Below are 23,943 nucleotides of genomic sequence, written 5' to 3' on the forward strand. Positions count from 1 at the left end.
TCAGGCAAAATGATCCATGGAATGTGAAACTAAGTAACTAACTATGATAATTAAAGAACAGTGAAGTATTGTACTCACAATTTCCAGAAACTTCAGGATTGATACTTTGCTGATGTTAGCCATTGTTTATTCTGTAAGAATAAAATAAAGGAGTCATTTTAGTTTGAATGAACACTCAAAAAGCTTTAAATAGAAAATGTTATAACAGCACAGACATATTCACTTTGTTCATCAAGTTTGTGAACAACATACATGTATATAAATGTTCACAATGAGGTAGGACAATACTGAAAAATTTAAGCATTCATCTCAGGACACTTTTAACAGAAGATGAATGTGGCATCACAGCTGTGACATTTTACAAAATATCACAGCACCCATACTATAGTTAGGAACCAGCCATTTTTATGTCTTCCCATTCGAAAGTGGTGATACATGTATTGACGAAATAGTGAATCTTAACAGGCAATCAGCTTTCACTTATTCATTCGTTGTGTTCCGTGGTTCCCATTACAAAGGAGAACCTTCAGGGACATGGAATGAGTCAAAGCATACCTTAACAAAAGACAAAGAAACTGCAGAAACTTTATTTGTGTCAACAATATACTATCATCATACTGCTTCATGTTATTCGTACTTATACTAGCTAAATTCAATCAAGTGAATTTGCATGATAAGCTTGCAGCTCATTTCTCTTGACATACTAAAATATAACATTCATTTATTTACTCATTCTTCACATTCCATAATCCATATAATGAATGATGACTTCCAGGGATCTGCTATGACTAACGTTACATATTAACAGACAGAATCAACCACTACAGGCTATTTCTATAACATATACCAACAACCAATACAACTAATGATCTTAATTCACAAAGTTAAAAAACTGAAATTGTATGTGTGTTGGGGGGGGGGGCAGTGGATTTTAGTAAAAAAGCAGAAAAGTCTAGTCTTCATACACCACATACTTATTTGCTGTTTCTATCTGACATTTGAAACTAATATATACATGTAACTTTACACAGAATGCTGTCAGCTGACTATATGGTGGAAAGTTAAGAACCTGTTTAATGTGACCTTTACTGTAGATCAGAATTTACATACTCAAGTCCAAACATTTTCATAAATTACAGAATAAATTAACTAATAAGGTACTGTTTTACTTTGTTTTAAAATATTTGGGGATCTTCAATTTCCAGAGTGATTTCTGCTAACAACCATTTAAAGACTTTTGCACCAGAATATAAAATTCCAATACAAACTCTAGAAAGGGACACTATTCTGCATCAAAATTATTTTTCCTTATAGTTTTGTGGCTGTGAATTTCAGTTTGTCTTAAATTCATTCTTATTATTAGCTTCAAATACCACTACAGAATAAATGTATTGGGATGTCAGTGTAAGAAACCCAAGGTCTTGTTTAATTGTTGACTTCATGCAATAAATTTACTGCACACTACTGTAAGATAAATACTTTTTTTGCCTAGCTGAATTGCCTTAGAAAATAGTAATAAGAATAATAATGTATATCAGAGCAAATAAAAAGTATATATATATATATATATATATATATATATATATATATATATATATATATATATATATATATATATTATAACGGTGAAGGAATGGAAATGTGGGAAAAAGACTGAACAAGACGACGAGGAGTGAAGGAAAGGTGAGAGAATGGAGTGAAGTGTGTGCTGTTATGAAACTTCCTGGCTGAGTAAAACTGTGCTGGACCAGGACTCGAATATGGAACTTCGCTTGCAAAAGACAAGATTTTAGGTTCGGGACTCAAGAGGCAAAAGATTTAGTTGGAAACAAGAGAAAAGATTTGTATACAGTCAGAGCTAGTCTATACAGTTTTACAACTGTTGGTCTGTTCTATAAGGTGGCCTGCAAAACCTATATCAATGTGAACCAGTATTGTAAGAAATAAAGAAACTCTGTGATATAGGTCTATAAACAATGCTCTTGTTAAATTATGATAATTTTGAAGTTCTGTGACATGTCAAAAACTGCTCTCTGCAGGATCACTGAGATACGTATATTGTAAAAGTAAACATTAACGTAATTGAAACTTCCTAGCAGATTAAAACTGCCCGACCGAGACTCGAACTCGGGCACACAGTTTTAATCTGCTAGGAAGTTTCATATCAGCGCACACTCCGCTGCAGAGTGAAAATCTCATTCTGGATTAACGTAATTGCTTCTCTGGTCGACTACAGTTTGATTCGAGCGGTGGTGATGTAATGCAAGATTATAAGACAAGCAGCAAACTGGAAAGAATTCTGGTATTCGTGACTGAAACGAGAAAGTGGGACTTGCGCTGAGGACAAGGAGTGGCGCTCTCTGAACCTCGAAAAGTTCTTGGGCGACTCTGGCATCTGCCAGGAGCTGATTACGTCAGAGCCAAAGGGGGCCAAGGCCATCCCTTGCTCCCCCTCCACACACCTTTCTCCTTCTTCACGATGCCCTACACTGCGTGCCCCTTCCTGTGGCACGAGCGGACCGACGCAACGGAGCTGACCTCACAGCGGAAATGACGGTCTTAGTGGTGACGTCATCGTTCTTCCCTGCAGGTAGCTGTCCACACGCTGTTCTATATGGCGCACGCCGTTGTGATCGACTATGAGAGTATGTGTGGCGCGAAACTTTACGAACAGCAGCAGTCTTATCGCAATTCGCGGAGAACAACTTAAATTCCTGTGCACCTACAAGGAGATTTTGGGCCCATGACGCAATCAACAGTTTGCCTCTCCAGAGTTCCTCAAACAACTCCAAAAGCTGGTTGGACGTGCTTCGTGAGCGCCTTTTCGTTAACAGGCGCCATAGCCGAACTGAATCGGAAAAAAAACCTGCTGAGCTGATGATGATAATCGCAATATTGCACTCTACTATGAGTTAAGTGCGTTCATCCATGACTCGCCAGTGCTCTCGGGCTGCGGTCACAGTGGCACCGATATCGGTGGATTCCGATTCCGACGACGACCGACATCGGCCGGAGACGGCCGATCATTTCAAATCAGTATTCCACTATTTTTTTTGTTTTGTTTTCTTTGGCGCGGTCGCACTGTAGCCGATTTCGTCGCTTGGACGTAGAGACATCGGACGACAATCTGTGAAATTCGGATAAGTGTTTTCTTCGATCAAATCGACCGACGTTCTCACACACTTCATTTGGACTGTGAGAATCTGACAAGTCTAACCCAAGAATGAGAGATTCTGTGGCGCCCGGAGGATGAACAATATCATAATCGGGATAGCGCACAAGTAGGCAAATTCTTTATCAGAAATTTTGAGCGTAAATTACTACGTCAAAAAAATAAATCTTTCAAGTGAGAAGGGTGGCGTCTTAAGCTTCTAATTACCGTGGTGGATCTTCTTTGAGTTGCGGTAGGTGAACATTATGTGGTCTACAAATTATTGTTACTGCTTACTGGCGTTTTTATGCCTGTAGGGTAGTGATTCTGCTGTATGAAATGGTTTGCAATTGTGGCGTATGTGTATCTATTTTTCAGTGCTTTGGGTATTGAGAGTACCTTACTCTAAACTTTATGCCTAGATCTTTCACACGTATGCTGAAGGTAAGTCACTGAGGTTAATTCACGTAAGGCTGCAAAATTTCAAACAATCTTGCTTTTCACTGTCACCAAGAATCGCTGCACAATTTCAAACAAATACAGCTAAACGTGCTGTTTGTAATCTTTCTTTTCACTGTTACCAAGAATCATCTCGAGTAGGTTACAGAACGTCTCCCTTCATCTCATACACCCCTAAAATTTGTCTCGTTATTCTGGTAACTGACGACAGAGTGAAAACTAGTAATGTTGTATTCGAGATAGATTAGCTCATTCACATGCACTTGGCATCTTTTTACGAACAAAAACCGCAATGCAACGCTCATCTCCAAGCACAGAGGCTTCGTGGTATCAATCCTACCTTTGGAGGTTAATATCTAACCTACTTCATAAAGAGAATAGATTCAACCTAACCTAACCTCCTTGACACCGCCAAATACAGACGGAGATAGTACACACTGTGAACGGCCTATGTTATCGGGCGACCTCTAGCGATGGAGTCTGACGAGCGTTGTCGGTGCCAGTGTGAACGCAGCCTTAAGAGTATCAATCCTGTAGATACGCTCTGAGTATCATGGGTGCGTCGTAAAGTTTACGCGAGCCGGCATCGTAAATAGAGCCCGTTGCGGAACCGGCTGTTGAGTCATCAGCGACGACACACTTTCGTCTACCTCCAGGGCAGACGGCGCTCCGCCCATACTAACACAGCTCCAGCACCTGCTGACGTAAGCCTTGAGCCTGCTAAGATCAAGTTGCGTTAACCAAGAAGTTACAGGATCTTCTGAAACGGACACTAAGGCGGCTATTTATGTTACTAAACGGGCAAACAAGGGCACGTTGCGTCTCTAACGCCTTCCAGGTGCAACAAAAATTTTATTTTCATTATTTCATACAGTTACTGACCAAATTTAAAACGTTGTCATAATCCACTCATTTAGAACTACAGTCTTTTGTTAACGGTTTGACACAGTATGTCAATATTATAATTTTATTTTTGCGGAGGTCCACAGTCTCAACGTGCTTTGAGAATGAAAGCATGGTCCAGCTGTACCTATGCTGTGGTACGGCAGATTTCTGTTTGTGTCGGCTAATGGACGTAATCGTGTACACTACTGCACTGTTTCTGTGCCACATATGCACAGAAATACGATCCATACCTGTCCATATGTACCAGCGGAGTGTTCAAATGCGAAAGGATGCGTTAAGCTTAAAATATATGCTTGAAAATGATCCACGGTTGAAAGTGCCAAACTACACGGATAATAAATCGAATACAGCATACTTAGACCATGTTTTCAATCTCCAAGTATTACAGTTGGAAGCTATGTACATTTCTTTAGGCAGCATAACCGACTGCTCTCTAATCACCCAGACTACATTCGTCCAATGTTTGAGAATGAGCGTACTTGGCGACTTCCAACAAACTTTATACATGACTTCAAACCTTTACGAAACTTTTTGTCACTAACCACCCACAAAATGATGAAACGAAAAAAGTTCATCGCTTCCTGTATTTTCGCTGCCCATGCAGTAAAACCGCAGCATCGGGCCTAACGTTTAATTACTTCTGTACTACAAACACTATTCGTATCACATTTTGCAGACAGTATCCACATATACCAACGAATGTAGCTGCAAAATTATATCATTGTACGAAAAATAATTCGGTCGATATGGCGTTTCAGACAGTGGGAGTTATATTTTTTTAAAAGAATCGGAGGTAGAGGTTTACTCATTAACGCTAATTAATCATTCTTTACTATCATTTACACACAGTGTTTCAGAAATATTTCTACAAACACTGGGTACGAAATCCTCGCGTCAAAAGAAGAAAACGACTTACGAACATGTTTTTCAAAATCCCTCGGTTTGGGATAATTAACGAAAGAACATTTTTACAAAATTCTCAAGTCAGGAAAACGCCAGAAATGTTCTAAAAGTGTGCCGCTCGCTTCTATGGACGCATGTACTCGCAAAGTAAATGATGTCGCAACCTTTCAACTACCTCCGGGCAGTTTTGAATGTTTAAGTATGCTTTGATTACATGTTCACAAAGCGTCTTCGCGTAAGAAATGTCTTCTGGATAAGCTAATTGTTTCGGGTGCCCCATGGATAATCCAAAAGATTAAAATCGAAGGAACATACAGGCGATGGAAATGGCCCTCCCCCTCCCTCCCCCCCCCCCCCCCCCGTTCTTATCCATCTGTCATGATTGAAATCACCCATTTTATCTCGAACAATTGAACTGATGTGTCTAGTGCCCCAATACGCGTAAACGACAAGGTTCTTCTTTGCATGAGTAGATCCTGCAAAAAGTTTGGAACAGAGTACTGAAGAAAATCGTTGTAGTTAGTACTAGTACAACGTTCCGCGGGAATAGAATCTACGGAGGTAATTATAAAAGTAAAGCACGTTTCGACCTGACGGGCCGCGCTATCCCTCCCTCCCCTCCGCCCGGCACTCACACAAATACGCGTCGTCGCGTTCTAGAATTTCCTAGTCGTTGGCGTTAGTATGATGCCAACAGTGGGCAGGAATAATCGATTACTGTTTGTCTGTGCGATTTTAAAATGTCTGACAAAATTAACAATCCACAGTTCGTAGTGTGATAAGGTTTTCGAATGCAACTTTCGGTTCAAAAATGGTGCATCATGTTTACTGGCGGACGAACGGATACCCATGACGAACGATCAGGTCGACCTTTAGTTGTGACTGACATAGTCAGATCAAATACTTGAATAATGAAAACTGAAACTAGCAGCAATATTGTAATTCAAACGTCGTTTATTCAAAACATGCCACCAGTTTCGACGCGAAAATGCGTTGTCTTCAGGCCCCATGCGTAATCCCATCCATGTACAACTACAATGACAAAGACCAATGGGGTCTTTAAATGGAAACATTACAACTTATTAAGCATGTTACGCCCAGCCTGTGCAACCAACAAAGTCGATTGCAGCGGAGCAAAACAACTGGATTCGGTAACTTCCAGAACAAGCCCACCGATGGTCAGACGACAACTGAAACTCAAAACCATTGGTGGGGTTGTTACTGGGGGTTACGGAATATAGTTATTATGAATTCGCGTTTTCTAAGTAGAGAGCTTTGTTCTGGATCTGAATACAAAACGACCAGTGGTGTAGGAATGAAAGAAATCATACGACAGGATAAAAAGGATAAAAAATGATCTTCAAAATAAATTCAGTGTGATATGCAGTATCTGCAAGGATGACTCATATTATGAAACTATAATAGTTAAAGGAATTCCAAGAAAATTCACAACTGGAGACATATTTCTTGCATAGCAAGGTACTTTTGACAAGTGACAATATATGCTTAAAAAGCAAGTGATTAAGTCACCTAACAATAAAAAAATTGTATCTTCTATGCTTTCTGTTCACATCACCTCTGTCTGTATTGATCTAAACAGAAATATTGGTGATGGGTGCAAACCAGCAGGAAGAGAGAGAGAGGGTTCAATAAATTTAAACAGAAATGTAATTGTTCATTTATTTAAGCATAAACTTATTATGTAGCACTAGTTAAAAATAAACAAAAATCCATATTTAATACCAGAAGTACTAAAATTTTGTGTTTAAGTAAATAAATATATAAATACTGAAAAATGTTTCATTTTTGGCAATATGCTTTTTATTCCTCTCTCTTTGAAATAAGATTTGTTAGTTATCTCTAAAAAGTTGGCAGTCCCGGTCATGGTTCACAGAAGTGGCCCCTGCAAAATTTTACGAATGTACTACAATATGGTGGCCTACAGCCTTTTGACTTACAAGGGTAGTGATTGCAACTAAAAACTGTGTATATTAATTTTACGTTTATAAACTTAACGGTTGAAATACATTTAAATTTTATAATTAATCATTTAATATGGCCAGGAATAAAGTAAAATGAAAAGAAAAAAAGAAGAAGCAGTAAGAATCCAACCCAAAGCGACGAACTGTCATTTAGAGCACCTGACCACTTGGTTACCACACGTATATGTGAACTGCTGCTCAAAAATCCTTCATAATCTACGTGGAACTCTTTAGAGAGCGTTTTACTTTTTCCTACGGCGCGCTCAGGCGAAATGTTTTAGGAACTTTAAAGGGGAAAAATACCTGCTTCTACGCACATAGTCTGAACCAAACCGGTGAGCCTCATCCCACGATGTACGTTAGATTTACATTTGGAGCAGACCTAACTGTTTAAATCTCACTTTCTCCTCCGAAGATCTACTGGAAAAGGGCCTCTTCAGCAGATCTACAGAAAACACTTTCATACTATATTTCCTTGTACATTCCCTTTCTTGCCGCCATCTATATAGTTTTTTTGACTTACAAAGATAGTAATCGTAACTGAATTGAATATATTTATTTTATATACATAAACTGGACTGTTTAAATGTATTTTAATTTGATAATTAATAGTTTAACATTGCGAAGAATAAAAAGAAATGAAAACAAATGATAGCAGTAACGGGAATCGAACGCAAGCCGACGAATTGCCCATCAGTGGGCTTGACTACTCAGCCATAGCGCAATTATGTCAACTGTTTATACAAAAAAAATCCTCATACTATACGCCTGCACAATACGTTACACATGCCTTCACAGAAAAATACTAACCTGGTGCTGTGAGCAACGTAACAGTGTCAGAAGTGATGACGTCGCATCTGAGCATGCGCAGTCAAAAAGAGACAACTGCATCCTTACTCAGCTGATAATAGAGTATCTATCATTTCATCACTCGACACTAGTTTCTAGTTATCGCGGAGATAGAGAGAGCAACAAAACACGTTTTTGTCCGTGTAATTTTCATAAAAGTTCAAATTCGAAGAGAAACTGCTTATGTTTAGTAGGACTTCCCGCTTGCATTCGTAAAGAAATTGCGTAATTTTAGTGTGATTTCTGGCACGCGTTCGAAGAGCAATGACAATTTCAGTGGGGTATTTACAGTGTGCTTTAACTCATCAGTACATGGTAACCGGTCATCTCTGGTGGTTCATGTACAACCAAAAGGACAGCGTAAGAATGTAAACGAAATCACTCAAACTCGGAGACTGTGATAACATTCATATACCTGGCATGGCCACCTAGACTAGTCTCATTCGGTTGTTTCCTTCGACTGAAAAAAAAAACCGACTGAATGAATAAAAAGTCGACTGGCCATTCGGTCGTTGAAACCTGACGCTTGTCTCATCACTAGGCGACGGTGGCGAAAGCAAGCAAAAAAGGGGCAGAGGGGATGTACCCCTCCAGCCAGTGCTTTTGCTGCTCCCAAGTTTCGGTTGGTGCAACCTGCTGTGGAAATATAAGAGAATTCAAGAATAACTTTTCTGTGGCTGATTAACAATATTCCGGAAATTGTTAGTCGTCTTGTACTTACGTATAGTGTCCCAGGTGGAGTTACCAATATTCGCGCATATGGCAGGAACGAGCATTCGAAGCAAAAGAGCCTACTAAACAAGGGCTGTGAAATGCGTACCTTAAAGAGGTATGAATACTTGTTCAGTAGAAGAGATGTGTTTCAGAGTAGCGAAGATGAACAAGTGCTCTTAGCTCTTAGGGTAATGTACTTTAGAATCCATGTGTACTGAACATTTTTTCTTGTTTTGGTCCATTCTATCATCTCTAAAAATATGGAAAGCAAAGAGCTTGCTGCAGAATAGTTCTGTTTCACAGTATCGAAGATGAAAGAAGTACCCCCAGGTCTTGAGGTATGCATTTCAGAGACCATGTTTACTAGACTTTTTTTGCTTCGAATGATCATTCCTGTCATATCCACGAATATTGTCCATCGACCCTGGAACAGTCTGAATAACATATATTTGTTATTCTAGCGCGAATTAAACTCAGTCACACGCAACGAAAGTTAAGTTTCCTTGTTGATCACTAAGTTGAAGGTTGCAGACTAGTACTTTTACTTGAGATCGGTGGGGGTCACAGCTTTGGCAGTTTTGCCAGCGGCGTAGGATCACCTCGGTACGGCTGTAACTGTAAGCCCTCACTAGGGGTAGGTTAGTGAATCGTCTCTGGAAAAATTGTGAACGCAGACGGCGTCTAAAACATGGTATGTAAAACATTGTACAGTAGGTTGGTTGTAACAGGTACGAAATTATAAAAAATGTGGATTTAATCAGTCTTATTGTTCGGAGAGAAGCTGGTTAGTCAGTTGAGTCTGACCTGTTTTACCGCAGTGTACGTTTCCATTGAACAGCGTCGGCGCTGCGTAGAATACTGTGACGCGTTGATAATGGACGTGCGTGGCAACAAGTCACTGTTGACCTCTGCACGAAGGACTGCTGGTTTTTTTTCAGTCACGCGCTTGTGAGTAAGTTCCTCGCGGGGTGGTGTGACTCACGAACTGAGCAATGTGACTGTCAGATTCCCCAGGAACCTGTTATTCACGCCAGAAGCCTGCCCCCTCCTGCTGGCCAAGGGCGCTAAAGAGCACAAACGCCACATCCATTTCGGCCAACATGCAAAATCAGCAGCAGCGGAGCTCTGAGAAGAATGTGACCATGTTATGGATTTTAAGAATTTACGATTCCTGCCCAGAGAATGCAATATCTTTAGAAGGAAAGTCCGGGATGCAGTTGAAATATCGAAGACGACGGCGACTGTAGGCTTCCGGCTTCGTGGCTACCCGCTATCAAGCAAGTAAACATCAACCACAGCGAGCGAAGAATATGAAGAACTATCGGGAAGCCGCAGAGGTGGCACAACGAGCGAAGGTGATACTGCCTTTAGACAATGTTCAGCCACCCACGGACACCATTGGAATCCTGTATAAGGTCGAAACGTCGAACACTCAAGAAGTTCGACGAGGAATACGACGCGGCCTAACAACTCGGAAGATTTTACCATCGAAGTTCGCTACGGTTTCTGCGCTTAATTTCAAACCGACTCCACATAATACCTTCTGCGTGTAGGTACGTTTGAAATATCGAAATTTTTCCGAGCGATATAAAATGCAGATTGGCAGTAGTAAATAAAAGTTTCTGAAAACGAGAAGTATGTCAACATCGAGTATCAATTTAAACGTTAGGAAATGTTTTCTGAAAGTATTTGGTCTGGAATGTTGCCTAGTAAGGAAGTGAAATTTGGACGATCGGCATTGCTGGCAAGAAGAGAACAGAAGCTTTTGAAATCTCAAAGAGCACTGCACAGGCTCTTCAACAGTACTTGAACAGCACCTCAGGATCGAAAGAAACGGGGAATTCTGTCTGAAACCCAGGCGTAGGTGCTTTAGTCAAAGCCACGCTTCAAAGTAGCGTAGTGGGGAGCGCATCTGCCTAGTGAGCAGGAGACCCGGATTCGAATCCTGCCCTGCGTACAAACTTTTATTCGTCGCTTCGCTCTGCATATAAACATCATAAATAAATTTGTCCCACAACCTGACGAGAAGATCAGGTTGGTTGACAAGACATAATTATATCCTGAGGCACCAGTGGGAGGTCAATTTGTAATGGAGGAAAGTGTGTGTGTGTGTGTGTGTGTGTGTGTGTGTGTGTGTGTGTGTGTGTGTGCTGGGGAGGGGGGGGGGGAAATTATAGAGGCACACCAAGGTGTGACTACATTAAGCAGGTTCTACTGTATGTAGGCTGCAGTAGTTATGCAGAAGAGAACCGGTTTACACAGAACAGACTGAGGAGACCTACACCAAATCAGATCACCAACATACGAATAAATATAAATGTATGTTACACGGTGATTACTGAAGAATTTTCGCACAGTCTTCCTGGAACACCCATTCAATTAACGTACAGGTTTTCGCGAAAATAAAGTCGCCTTTCTTCCAAACAGTTACAATTAAGTTTCCTGATTATCTGTGTCACATTTTCGTAATGGGATTACCGACCTGTTACCATCCTAGTAACACCTCTCCGAGTTTGTCCGAAGTCTGCCTGCTGTCGTGACTCCTTTATGATGATGCAAGACGCTCAAGCAGTATTCCAACGTCTCACATGCAATACGAGGTGCGGCTAGAAAAAAACCGGACTGATGCTGGAAAAAACATTTATTTACAATTATTTACAATTTCATGTTATCTCCTTCAATGTACTCTCCTCCTCGGTCTCTACACCGCTCCATACGAATTTTCCACTGTTCATAGCAATGCTGCAGATCATTTTCGGTAAGTCCATACAGTACTTCCGTCGCTTTTTCTTTTACTGCTTCAACAGTCTCAAATCTAGTTCCTTTCAAAGCTGACTTGACTTTAGGGAAAAGAAAAAAGTCACAGGGGGCCAAATCAGGTGAGTAGGGTGGATGATCTAAGATGGGAATGTTGTGTTTTGCCAAAAACGTCTTCACTGACAACGCACTGTGAGCTGGGGCATTGTCTTGGTGAAGGATCCATGACTTTTTTCTCCACAAATCGTTCCGTTTTCTCCGTACTCGCTCACGTAGGGTAGCCAGGACGCTAATGTTGTAATGCTATTCACTGTTTGTCCCTCTGGTACCCAATCAATGTGCACAATCCCTTTGATGTCAAAAAAAAAAAAAACAATCATCATTGCCTTGAATTTCGATTTTGACATTCGTGCTTTTTTTTTGTCGTGGAGAACCAGGAGTTTTCCAATGCATCGATTGGCGTTTAGTTTCGGGATCGTAAGTAAAAAACCACGATTCATCGCAAGTAATAACATTTTGTAAGAAGGTGGGATCACTTTCAATGTTTTCCAGGATGTCAGAACAAATCATTCTTCGGCGTTCCTTCTGTTCAATTGTGAGACACTTTGGAACCATTTTTGAACACACTTTGTTCATGTTGAAACTTTCATGAAGAATCTGCCTAACACTTTCCTTGTCAACTCCTGTTAACTCAGACACTGCTCTGATTGTTAAACGGCGATCTTGTCGAACAAGTTTACCGATTTTTTCAATGTTTGCATCAGTTTTTGCTGACAATGGTCTGCCAGTGCGAGTGTCATCACTGGTGTCTTCGCGGCCATCTTTAAATCGTTTAAACCACTCAAACACTTGTGTTCGCGATAAACAATCATCGCCGTACACTTGTTGTACATTACAAACGTTTCACTTGCAGATTTTCCTAGTTTGAAACAAAATTTGATGTTAACACGCTGTTCTTTCTGTACACTCAACATTTTCCGACGCACAGACAAAACGTCAACTACTTAAAACAGACGCCACGAGCAGACTGAGTACAGGAGGCAGATGAAACTCGAGCAGTAGGCGGAGCGAGAGTCACGTGACAGGCCACGCGACTTTCAGCCTTATTGCATTCGTTTTATTGTTTCACCAGTACTAGTCCGGTTTTTTTCTAGCCACACCTCGTATTCCTTGCAGGTGCACTGCTCCTTCATAAGAACCCCCTCGCATTACAAATCTGTCTTCCGCTCGCCTTCTCTAGCACTGAATTTAGATGACGGTTCCATTCCATAACGTTCATTTATTATTCCAAAATATTCAAATTATGTGACGTCCTAGAGATGTTCACCACTAATGCTGCGATCGTATATCGTCGGCTTCTTCCCGATATAACTTCATGGTCTTACCCACTGTGCTACCTCGCTCAGCCCCGTGGTCAAGGTCACCAGTTCAAAAATGGCTCTGAGCACTATGGGACTTAACATCTGAGGTCATCAGTCCCCTAGAAATTAGAACTACTTAAACCTAACTAACCTAAGGACACATCCATGCCCGAGGCAGGATTCGAACTTGCGACCGTAGCGGTCGCGCGGTTCCAGACTGTAGCGCCTAGAACCGCTCGGCCACTCCGGCCGGCAAGGTCACCAGTGTATGCCGTGTTGCTGAACCCAGATGTGAAAGGTTCGTATATTCGTAGTGCAAACCGGTTTTTTTTAATCGTTTTATATAGCGAGATATTTATTAGCAATACACCTGCTCCGCAATTCTCATCCATTTCTTTCTGACTAATGCGTTAGTTGTCCATTAGATGTCGTCTTCGTCTCCCCCCTCCCGCCCTCTTTCACCTACTTCTGGCCCTCGGTCTTAGAGCTCCCTCTACTTTTCTAGAAAGCTGTGTTAGGTAGTCCATACGTCGACATTCTTGAAGTGACAACAGCAGCTTTGAATCTCGTCCATAGGTCACCTAGAAGGCACACTGAGTTGTGGATTCAGGAAAATGGGCACTCGTCAGCATCTCGCTTAAATGTACATTCCGCCACCGGACCGTCCCATCTGAACACAGTCAGTTATAGACAGCGTATTCAATCCTCCCCAAAAAATTGGAACGTTTCTAGCTCCCTACCAAAAACTGATGAAAATTTGATTTAAACCGGTTTGTGCCTTCTGTTCATTAAAATTCATCGGCTACATGACAGACAAATAATGTCCTTTAAAAAAAATTGTGGCTGTACCTCTAGAAAATAACTGAACTATGGTTATAGCTCCGCACAAAGAGCAACGTTTCTTATGTTTACCTATACTAACTAACTCCGTCTACAGGCCGCAAGCGACCCATCGGGACCATCCGACCGCCGTATCATCCTCAGGTGAGGATGCGGATAGGAGGGGCATGGGGTCAGCACACCGCTCTCCCGGTCGTTACGACGGTTTTCTTTGACCGGAGCCGCTACTATTCGGTCGAGTAGCTCCTCAATTGGCATCACGAGGCTGAGTGCACCCCGAAAAATGGCAACAGCACGTGGCGGCGGGATGGTGACCCATCCAAGCGCCGGCCACGCCCGACAGCGCTTAACTTCGGTGATCTCACGGGAACCGGTGTATCCACTGTGGCAAGGCCGTTGCCCCTTATGTTTACCTATACGCAAATAAATATTTCTATCCACATCTATACTTTGCAAATCATCGTGAAGTGCATGGCAGAGGGCACGCCCCGTTATACCATTTATTGAAGTTTCTCCCCATCCTATTCACGTATGTCTTCACGATCCCTTCGAAGCGACACGTGGGGTGGTTGCAGTATACTGTAAAGCCAGATCTTGAAACTTTCTAAGTAAGTTTTCCCGGAGTAATTTAATTTCTCTTCAAGAGTCCGACAGCTCATTGTCTTCAGCACGTCTGCGACACACTTCAAAGGGTGAAACAAACCTGTGACCATTCGTGCTACCTTTCTCAGTCTACATTCAATACCCCCTGTTGGTATTGGTGCGACAAATTTGAGTAATTTTCTAGAACACTGATTACATTTCCCCAATATTCAACCAATTAACTGGAGTGTGCCATCTGCTCTGCCCGTGGCTGAGCCTACGTGATCATTCCATTCCACGTATTCAGTTATCATTTTATAGATTACACAGAAAAACGCCCCATCTGAAACACCTTTGTAACTGACTGAACATAAAATAAAATAGTTTTTCACAAGTTAGTCTTATCATAAAAAATATGGACTTGAGTTTTACATAATTTTGTGACTTCCCTGTCTGAGGAAATTCTGATGTTGAACTGTAAGACGCGAGGAAGACTTGTGTAGTGTTAAGATTAGGGCTGTTGTTAAAATATCAAAATATCGATATTTTTTCCAAAACGTCTCGAAAAATACCATGGTTATATTTTCATCGACATGTTGTTGTTGTTGTGGTCTTCAGTCCTGAGACTGGTTTGATGCAGCTCTCCATGCTAATCTATCCTGTGCGAGCTCCTTCATCTCCCAGTACCTACTGCAATCGACATCCTTCTGAATCTGCTTAGTGTATTCATCTCTTGGTCTCCCTCTACGATTTTTACCCTCCACGTAGCCTTCCAATGCTAAATTTGTGATCCCTTGATGCCTCAGGACATGTCCTACCAACCGATCCCTTCTTCTAGTCAAGTTGTGCCACAAACTTCTCTTCTCCCCAATCATATTCAATACCTCCTCATTAGTTACGTGATCTACCCACCTAACCTTCAACATTCTTCTGTAGCACCACATTTCGAAAGCTTCTATTCTCTTCTTGTCCAAGCTATTTATTGTCCATCTTTCACTTCCATACATGGCTACACTCCATACAAATACTTTCAGAAACGACTTCCTGACACTTAAACCTGTATTCGATGTTAACAAATTTCTCTTCTTCAGAAACGCTTTCCTTGCCATTGCTAGTCTACATTCATCGACATAACTATATCAAAATGGCAATATCGAGTGCCGATATTTTTATTTTGTATTATATTTTTTTGCAATTTTCGGTAAATATCTGAAGTTGTTCTTATGAATCTGTAGTAGAACACACTTTTACTTTCATTGTCTGAAGGAGTCTTACTACTTTTTGAGCTTCCATCACGTCCAGCCTTTCTCTTTGGTTGTGTGCAGCAAGTATGGGTGGCAAAAAAGAATTCCAATTGCACTTGGCGGAGGGGAGGGGGGTAGCGGTGTGAATGGAATAACAAGATTTCCGATGTGAAGAAAAATAGCATACCATACCAGTTGCGTTAAAAACAGTTTACAACGCAGCTTGTGAGCTATTTCTTCACATCGTCATTCTTCAAAAACAATTGCCGGAAATGACGAACAAAAATCTAAATGACAAGATTAGTCTTTGCGGTTGGCGGACTAGTGTGAGCGTAAATACCGACGTAATGGGTGCTCGGCGCTACCAATAGAAACTGCAGCGTTTAACATCAGCACGCAATTTTGACACTGCAACTGCTAGAGCGCTGGTGTTTGCAGAAATGAAAAACAGGGAAGCCGACATGACAAATCCGGCATGTGACGAAACCGAACGACGGACCCGTCGGACACCTTTTGCTGTGCCGCGACCGCTACGTCGCAGGTTCGAATCCTGCCTCGGGCATGGATGTGTGTGACGTCCTTAGGTTAGTTAGGTTTAAGCAGTTCTAAGTCTAGGGGACTGATGACCTCAGATGTTAAGTCCCATAGTGCTCAAAGCCATTTGTTGTGCCGCTTACGTGCAGTTACCATTGTTAGCAAAGTGGTTATCGCGAAGCGTGAACTTGCATCGTTTCCCTTTCAGTTCTTGCTCTGAGGGGGATAGGCAGGCTGCTAGCTTGTTGATGTACAGAGTATCTAATAATAAATCAATACCTAAATATACAGCTCTGCCGGCCGAAGTGGCCGTGCGGTTCTAGGCGCTGCAGTCTGGAACCGCGAGCCCGCTACGGTCGCAGGTTCGAATCGTGCCTCGGGCATGGATGTGTGTGATGTCCTTAGGTTAGTTAGGTTTAACTAGTCCTAAATTCTAGGGGACGAATGACCTCACATGTTGAGTTCCATAGTGCTCAGAGCCATTTGAACCATTTCTTATACAGCTCTACAGCCAGCAGTATATTTACAATGTGCGGCCGATATTTTTATAGGTCTTAACGTCGATATTTATTTTATTTATCGATGCTTCTTTTCGATATATCAAAGGCCAATAATATATTTTTTAAATATCGATGTACCGGATTCCAGACTTTTTAAAAATATCAGGAATTCTCGTGACGACATCTGCTCAGAACAAAACGGTAATGATTAACTTAAGTTCAGGTAGGACCACTGGCCGCATGCGACCGGAATGAAGAAGTCGTGCTGCATGCGGTTCTCGGACGTGTAAAGCGACCCGCCCCTGTTTCGCACCTGTAGCTCCACGTGCCCACTGCCAAACGAAATGTCAGACGTAACCGTAATTTTGTTTGCAGAGAACTGGGTAGAGTTATGATTAAAATTCGGAGAAGAATGCTAGGCGAGTGTTATCACTTCATATCATAAATTAAACGATTTTAGCACCAAACGCCACTTGCAGGCGTACTGCAGCCTCTACAGGCGTGAGCGGATTGCCCGAATGCAACCCACTAAACACCGCGAGCAGTGCATCAAAGGCGCCGCTAGGCGGATGTGATCCCGCCCACAGAGCATACAAGTAAGGTCGTGCCAGTCCGCAGTATCAACAAACCTACAGTAGTTCCTAAGATTAGGCCGTGCATACAGACAGAAGCGGACTGGGAACTTCAATTTGTTTAATTATACAAACACATACAGACAGGAAAACGGGGTACAGGACTTTTAATTTGTATTATGTATAGGAGTATGTATGTATATTTTTATAGATTTTGGTAATAACAATAATTTCGTGTGGCCCAATTTCATGGTTTCTTAATTGGACGTCTCTTCTGCGACTAGTGGCTAGTACACTGGACTCGCATTCGGGAGGACGACGGTTCAATTCCGCTTCCGGCCATCCTGCTTTACCTTTCCCGTGACTTCCCTAAATCGCTCGAGGCACATGCCGGGATGGTTCCTTTGAAAGGACACAGCCGATTTCCTTCCCCGTCCTTCCCTAATCCGATGAGACCGATGACCTCGCTGTCTGGTCTCCTTCCCTATAAACAACTACTCAACTTCTGCGACTTGCGTCTCCCTACCCAGTTACCCAACTTGGAAAAGGCAACCTACAGCTGAACGTGGGATCCGAAACACGTTTCGTTTCTGGCGAATCTCCCCCGTGATTGAGAGGTGTCTGCTAGGTTAAAATACAGAGACAGAAGCCCGTGCCCCGAACAGGAGTCCAGCTCATGATCTTTCGGTTGTCAGATTCTGCTCAAGCTTCGCTGCTGTCACTAGTTTGGCGCCTCTACTGGTAGATCGCAATCCTGTTGTTTCTACAGCGCCGTCGGAGTCAAGCCAGTTTCCAAAAAATGGTTCAAATGGCTCGGAGCACTATGGGACTCAACTGCTGAGGTCATTAGTCCCCTAGAACTTAGAACTAGTTAAACCTAACTAACCTAAGGACATCACAAATATCCATGCCCGAGGCAGGATTCGAACCTGCGACCGTAGCGGTCTTGCGGTTCCAGACTGCAGCGCCTTTAACCGCACGGCCACTTCGGCCGGCGCCAGTTTCCATGAAATACAGATTGGTTCCAAATGAACATACCGGTTTTAAGGCGTTGTAGCATTTATTGCATTCAACTTACAATTATAAATAATACACGAAATGAAAGAGCAACTCAAACAGTTTTGTTTGTAAACCTGTGCGCAATGGGAAGAGTACGGAATGACAAAGAGTGACTGAAAAACGTGTTGAACGAGTGCGAGTTTTTCACGCTGAACCCCAAGAAATGTCCCCGCGGAAAGTTTATGGGCCTGTATTTTTCGGTGAATCAACTGTAACTGATCGACATAAAAATTTTTTGGGTACGGTACCGCGTCATAATGTATAAAATTGTCCGTGGCTCGTGGTCTTGCGGTGGCGTTCTCGCTTCCCGCGCACGGGGTCCCGGGTTCGATTCCCGGCGGGGTCAGGGATTTTCTCCGCCTCGAGATGACTGGGTGTTGTGTGTCTTTCATCATCATTTCATCCTCATTCACTCACCAGTCGCCGTAGTGGCGTTAAAGAACTTGCGGAGCGGCGGCCGAACCGCCCCACGAGGGATCGGAGGATGCTAAGTTCACCGGACTTGGATACGATGTGACGTCATTATGACATATACACGCTACATCGAAAACGATAGAAACCGTATATCGACTATTCGACTTTTGTGAACTTTCGAGAGGTTGTGACAGGGTAGCGCTGTGCTCTGCGCCATTCGTTTGTGAACAGTAGACTCCAAAGCTGAACTGAGTATATGATGACCAAACACATTGGTTCTCCGAGTAAGAGACCTTTACTGGTGCCATCTTCTGCAAGCTGCATCCAGCAAAAGTAACGAGACTTCTGCATAGTTTAAGGTATCCGCTCATGTTGTGATGCAATTCGTATTTTGCATAATCTTGTCTTAGCAAATTATACTGCTGACATAAACCACATTGACATGGCCAGGTACATGCTAAAACTATTGTGGTTGTATACATGACATAATATACAGTACGTCTGATTTATCATACCACCATGGAATGCTTTGACACTGCATTCAATCATTTCATACATCAATCAGTACGAGACACTAACCTTCGGTTAAGATTACATTGAGAAATCCACTTCCCCTCGTATTTCATCTCCGGTCGACGATTTTTCTTCAACAATGCCTCATATTTTTTCTTTTTAAGTTCGAAATTCAATCATTCTACACACCAGTCATTACTGGACACTAAGGTACCTTTCTCTGCGGTCCGAGTGTAAAATTACTTGGAATTATGGTTGATAAAAGACTACTATCTTGGGATGGACATATAAATTCCTTAGCTAACGAACTTGCACGAGTTCTCTATCAGCAATATAAATTAAGAAAAAAAAGTCAGCAAGAGTATGCTGCTACAATCTAATATGTACTGACAAGACCAATTGTATGAAACCATACTAAAATGTTGATAATAAATAAATATTATTTTCGGCGTAAGCATTCAATACAACAATCACACAATCTAATCTGGTCGGGACATAAGAAGACTTCACTTTTTTACGAAACGTGTTGTCCGTGGTGTTTTCAAGGCCACGGTCAGGAATATTTCTATTAATATCCAGCTCTTTTACTTTTATTTTGGAGAAATACATATACGCCGCCACACTCAGCTGTTTTCAGAATCGCACGTGTCAAAACAAACAACTAGCTGGTTTAGAATCTCGAACGTTCGTAAAAGTCGATAGGGGTATTAATCGACTAAAGCGTATATACGTCATAATGACGTCACATCAAATCCAGATTGGGTGAACTTAGCATCCTCCCGAGGGATCTCCCGGCCACCAATGCTTGGCTGGCTGCCCGCCTGGCAACACGTGTGCCGCTCGCTATTGTGCGTCCCAGGTAGCCGAGGATTACCGGCCGCCGAGCCGTCGCCGCCCGACATTCTACCACGCCGCGCCCGCCGCCTGCCGGCTCCCGCGCCGCGCCAGCCGTAGCTGTTCGTTTCCAACGCACGATACAACGATTCGGTAAGTGACGATGACCACGTATAACCGCTCCAACACGACGTTGCAATTGCAATTCGATCGAAAATACGTGAGGCCGACGGCCTTCGAAATCGAAGAATGGATGTTCGACGAACTGCGTATAGAGGAGGAGGAACTGTAGGGGCTGATGCTCGATTTTACGTTGTATAGTTTGTTTATAAAGTTAAAAACACTAATACGGTGTGAAACCCTTGTGTCCACACACGGTTGAACACGAAAATTTATGCACAGAGACGGCGCAGTGAGTGACGTGAAGATCTCCTTCGCCGGATACGGTGTGCGTCATTTGAAGGTTTACAACCTCCCATTTGAAGTGCCAGACGACGAAGTTGGACGTTACTTGCATCTTTATGGCGAAGTAATATCTGTGAACCGCGAGTTCTGGGGTGCTGGCCACCGGTACAAGGTGGACTCTGGCGTCAGAGCAGTGACGATGGTGCTGAAAAAGCACGTGCCTTCGTTTGTAACGATCGGTGGGCATAGGGGGGTCGTGCAATACAACGGCCAGCCCCAAACGTGCTCAATCTGCAGCTCCACGGAGCACATGAGAGCAACGTGTCCGAGGAGCAGACGTCCGGCGCAACTGCCGCGCACAGAAGCAGCGGAGGCACTTCAAGAAATTGCCACTGCCAGCTACGCTGGAGCGGTAACGCGCGACGCTCCACGTGTCCACGAGACGGCCTCAGCGGAAGCGGCAGCCCCGTCAGCCGCCGCCACGGAGAGCCCAGCGGCTCCCCCACCCCCTGCGCCCGTCCCGGCCCCGGCCGTCGCAGGTAGCGCGGGAGAGAAACGCCAGCTGAGCTCCGACTCGGAGGGCGAAAGTACAATGGAGACCGACGCAGCCCTGGCCCCCACCCCCTCCCCCGCCTCCAGGCGGCCGAGGATCGCGGTCAGCGCCCCCGCCCAGCCGACAGCTGCGCCTGCCAATAGCCCTGCCGCCCAGGCCGGGCCCAGCGCCGACGCCGCCACGCCGTACAGCGAGATGCGTGAGCTTGCCATCAAAAAGCAAGTCACGAAACTGGCCCGCATTCTGAAGGAATCAGAAGACGAGCCCAAAGAAAACAACGTGGACGTCCCGGCCGCGGGGAAAGCCAAAAAGCGCCGGAGCAAGCGGCGAAGTCCCAGCCGTGAAAAAGACGACGACAAGATGGACGTATCTGAAGCAGAGGAGTCAGGTACGGCATCCGCAACCAAAAAGGCTACAACCCCTAAAGCAGAGGACGTAGTACTACGGCCGGAACGGCCACAGCACTCCACAGACCCGCCTCCACAAAGCGATTAAATGCAACAGGGCTCGGGCTCAGTATATAGTGTAATTACGTGTAATGTGAACCGAATGACCGCCGCACTAAAATTAGAAGCACTAATTGACTTCCTGCAACACAAAGCCGCAGACGTGGCAATGTTACAGAAGGTGGTCACGACGGCTATAGAACAGGTACCGGGATACGAAGTCATCTGCAACATCGACGCAGAAACTCGCTGCGGAACTGCCACACTAATCAGGCACGGCCTCGAATTTGGCGATGTGAAAATGATGCCCGACGGACGCGGAATAGCGGTGAAGGTGGAAGACACTGATTTTGTAAACATTTACGCTCCGTCGGGAACGGAAAATAAGCGTGCCAGGAGCAAATTTTACAACGAGGACATCTGCGAGCTACTAGTGCACAGCAACAACGTCGTGCTGGCAGGTGACTTCAACTGCGTAATTTCACCCGAAGACCAGATCCCGGTACCCAACTTGTGCGCCGAACTGCAGGATTTAGTTGGGCGTCTAAAATTAGCAGACACCTGGCGTCTACTACACCAAAACCACACAGAGTTCACGTACCTGTATAGCCGCGGCAGAAGCAGAATCGATAGAGTATACATAAGCAGAGAGATGGCCGCCTCCGTCACACAAGTAGAGGTCTGCCCTGTGATCTTCTTAGATCACTGTGCCTATCAGTGCAAACTCCGTCTACCGAGAAGCAAGCTTCCAGCAGGAAGAGGAACGTGGAAGCTAAATACAAGCCATCTCACGGACGGGAAGCTAAAGCAGGAAATTGCCGACACGATCCAGGCATGCAGACAGCGGCGAGGCGAGTACAATTCCACTACTGAGTGGTGGGTAGAACACGCCAAACCGCAAGTACGACGGGAACTGATAGGGCACAGCACTGAGAAGGCTTTCTGGAAAAGAAACACGGCAGACTTCTAGACTCGATGCCTACGAGACGCGATGGACGCCCCTGCGGACGACGAACTGTTTCTGCCGCAGATAAGAAGACTCAAGGCACGTATACTGAGCCTGAAAAGAGACAAAATGAGAGGAGTCATCGCCCGTACCAGACAAACGGCGAAATCGAAGATGAACCTGCCACGCTGCACCACCTGCACAGGGAAAGACACAGGGCTAATAGCAAACAAATAAGGCAACTCGTCGACAAGGACGGGAACAGGTTAACGACGAAGAAAGACATCATGAGCCACGTCGAAGACCATTTCAACGACCTGTTTCGAGGAGAAGAAAATGACGACAGAGAAATGGCGAGGATCCTGCAAGAAACCCGCCGGATCCGCACCAACGCAGACCGGGCACTACTGAACGAAAACGTCACAGAAGATGATGTGAAAGCCGCCATCAAAGAGAGCAGAAACGGAAGAGCACCAGGCGCAGACGGAATCCCATCAGAATTCTACACTGCGCTCTGGGGCACAGTCGGCGGAATACTCACCGAAATGGTAAATGAGGTTCTCAACGGGACAGAATTGCCTTCAAAATTCCTGCAAGGGATGGTGATTCTGCTCCCCAAAACGAAGGCAGCCAACAAAATCGAAGACTTTCGGCCAATAACCCTTCTAAATTCAGACTACAAAATAGCAGCAAAGTGCCTGGCTGCAAACATCAAGGTCGCTCTAAAGAAAGCCATTAGCCCATGGCAAACCTGTGCAGTGCTCGGCAGGAACATTTTCGACGCCGTCTGCACATACAGGGACATTATAGCCCACGCAGCAACAACGAGGAGATCCACAGCCGTAATCTTTGTCGATTTCCACAAGGCTTTCGACAGGATCAGTCACCGGTACCTGCTGAAAACCATCGCACGCCTCGGATTCGGACCAAAATTCGGAAGAACAATCGGGAACGTCATCACAAATGCCACTTCAAAAGTAACAATAAACGGATGGACTTCCAAGTCAATAAGACTGGGAAGATCCGTCAGGCAAGGATGCCCATTATCGATGGCTCTTTTCACAATAGCTCTCGACCCCCTACTACGAAAACTAACAGCTGAAGTCGGAGGATACACAATGGGTGCAACAAACATCGCATGTATGGCCTATGCCGACGACATGGGCATATTCATCCAAAACGAAGAAGAACTAGAAATAATCCAGCCTATCATGGAATCCTTCGAAATGGCTTCCGGTGCCAAAACGAATCCGAGGAAGACAGTGCTACTACCAATAGGCAACGGCAGACTGTGACCAGCGAGACAGTGGTACCGAGTGACAAACAACCATAGGGCACTCGGAGTGGAACTACAGCAGTGCCCTTTGAAAATGGCAGCACAAAACTGGCGCAGCGTCTTGAACACAACGAGAGGGCTCG

General features: G+C 43.9%; 2 protein-coding genes across 2 annotated transcripts in view; one reads left to right on the forward strand and one right to left on the reverse strand.

Annotated features, from left to right (window-relative positions):
* LOC126235949 (protein snakeskin-like) overlaps positions 1–23,943 on the reverse strand; it is a 118,461-nt gene that overhangs the window by 18,210 nt on the left and 76,308 nt on the right. The window contains exon 2 of the mRNA XM_049944919.1: positions 79–131. Within this exon, the coding sequence (XP_049800876.1) occupies positions 79–123 (45 nt within the window). The 5' untranslated portion in view covers positions 124–131. The remainder of the gene's footprint in view (positions 1–78; positions 132–23,943) is intronic.
* LOC126234939 (nematocyst expressed protein 3-like) lies at positions 20,890–21,627 on the forward strand. The gene has a single exon (XM_049943678.1). The coding sequence runs from the start codon at positions 20,890–20,892 to the stop codon at positions 21,625–21,627; it is 738 nt and encodes a 245-aa protein (XP_049799635.1).

Source organism: Schistocerca nitens, chromosome 2, assembly GCF_023898315.1.
Source record: "Schistocerca nitens isolate TAMUIC-IGC-003100 chromosome 2, iqSchNite1.1, whole genome shotgun sequence".
NCBI lineage: Eukaryota > Metazoa > Arthropoda > Insecta > Orthoptera > Acrididae > Schistocerca > Schistocerca nitens.

Coding starts and splice junctions, on each gene's coding strand:
- LOC126234939 (XM_049943678.1), top strand. CDS start 20,890: ATGAGAGCAACGTGTCCGAGGAGCAGACGTCCGGCGCAACTGCCGCGC.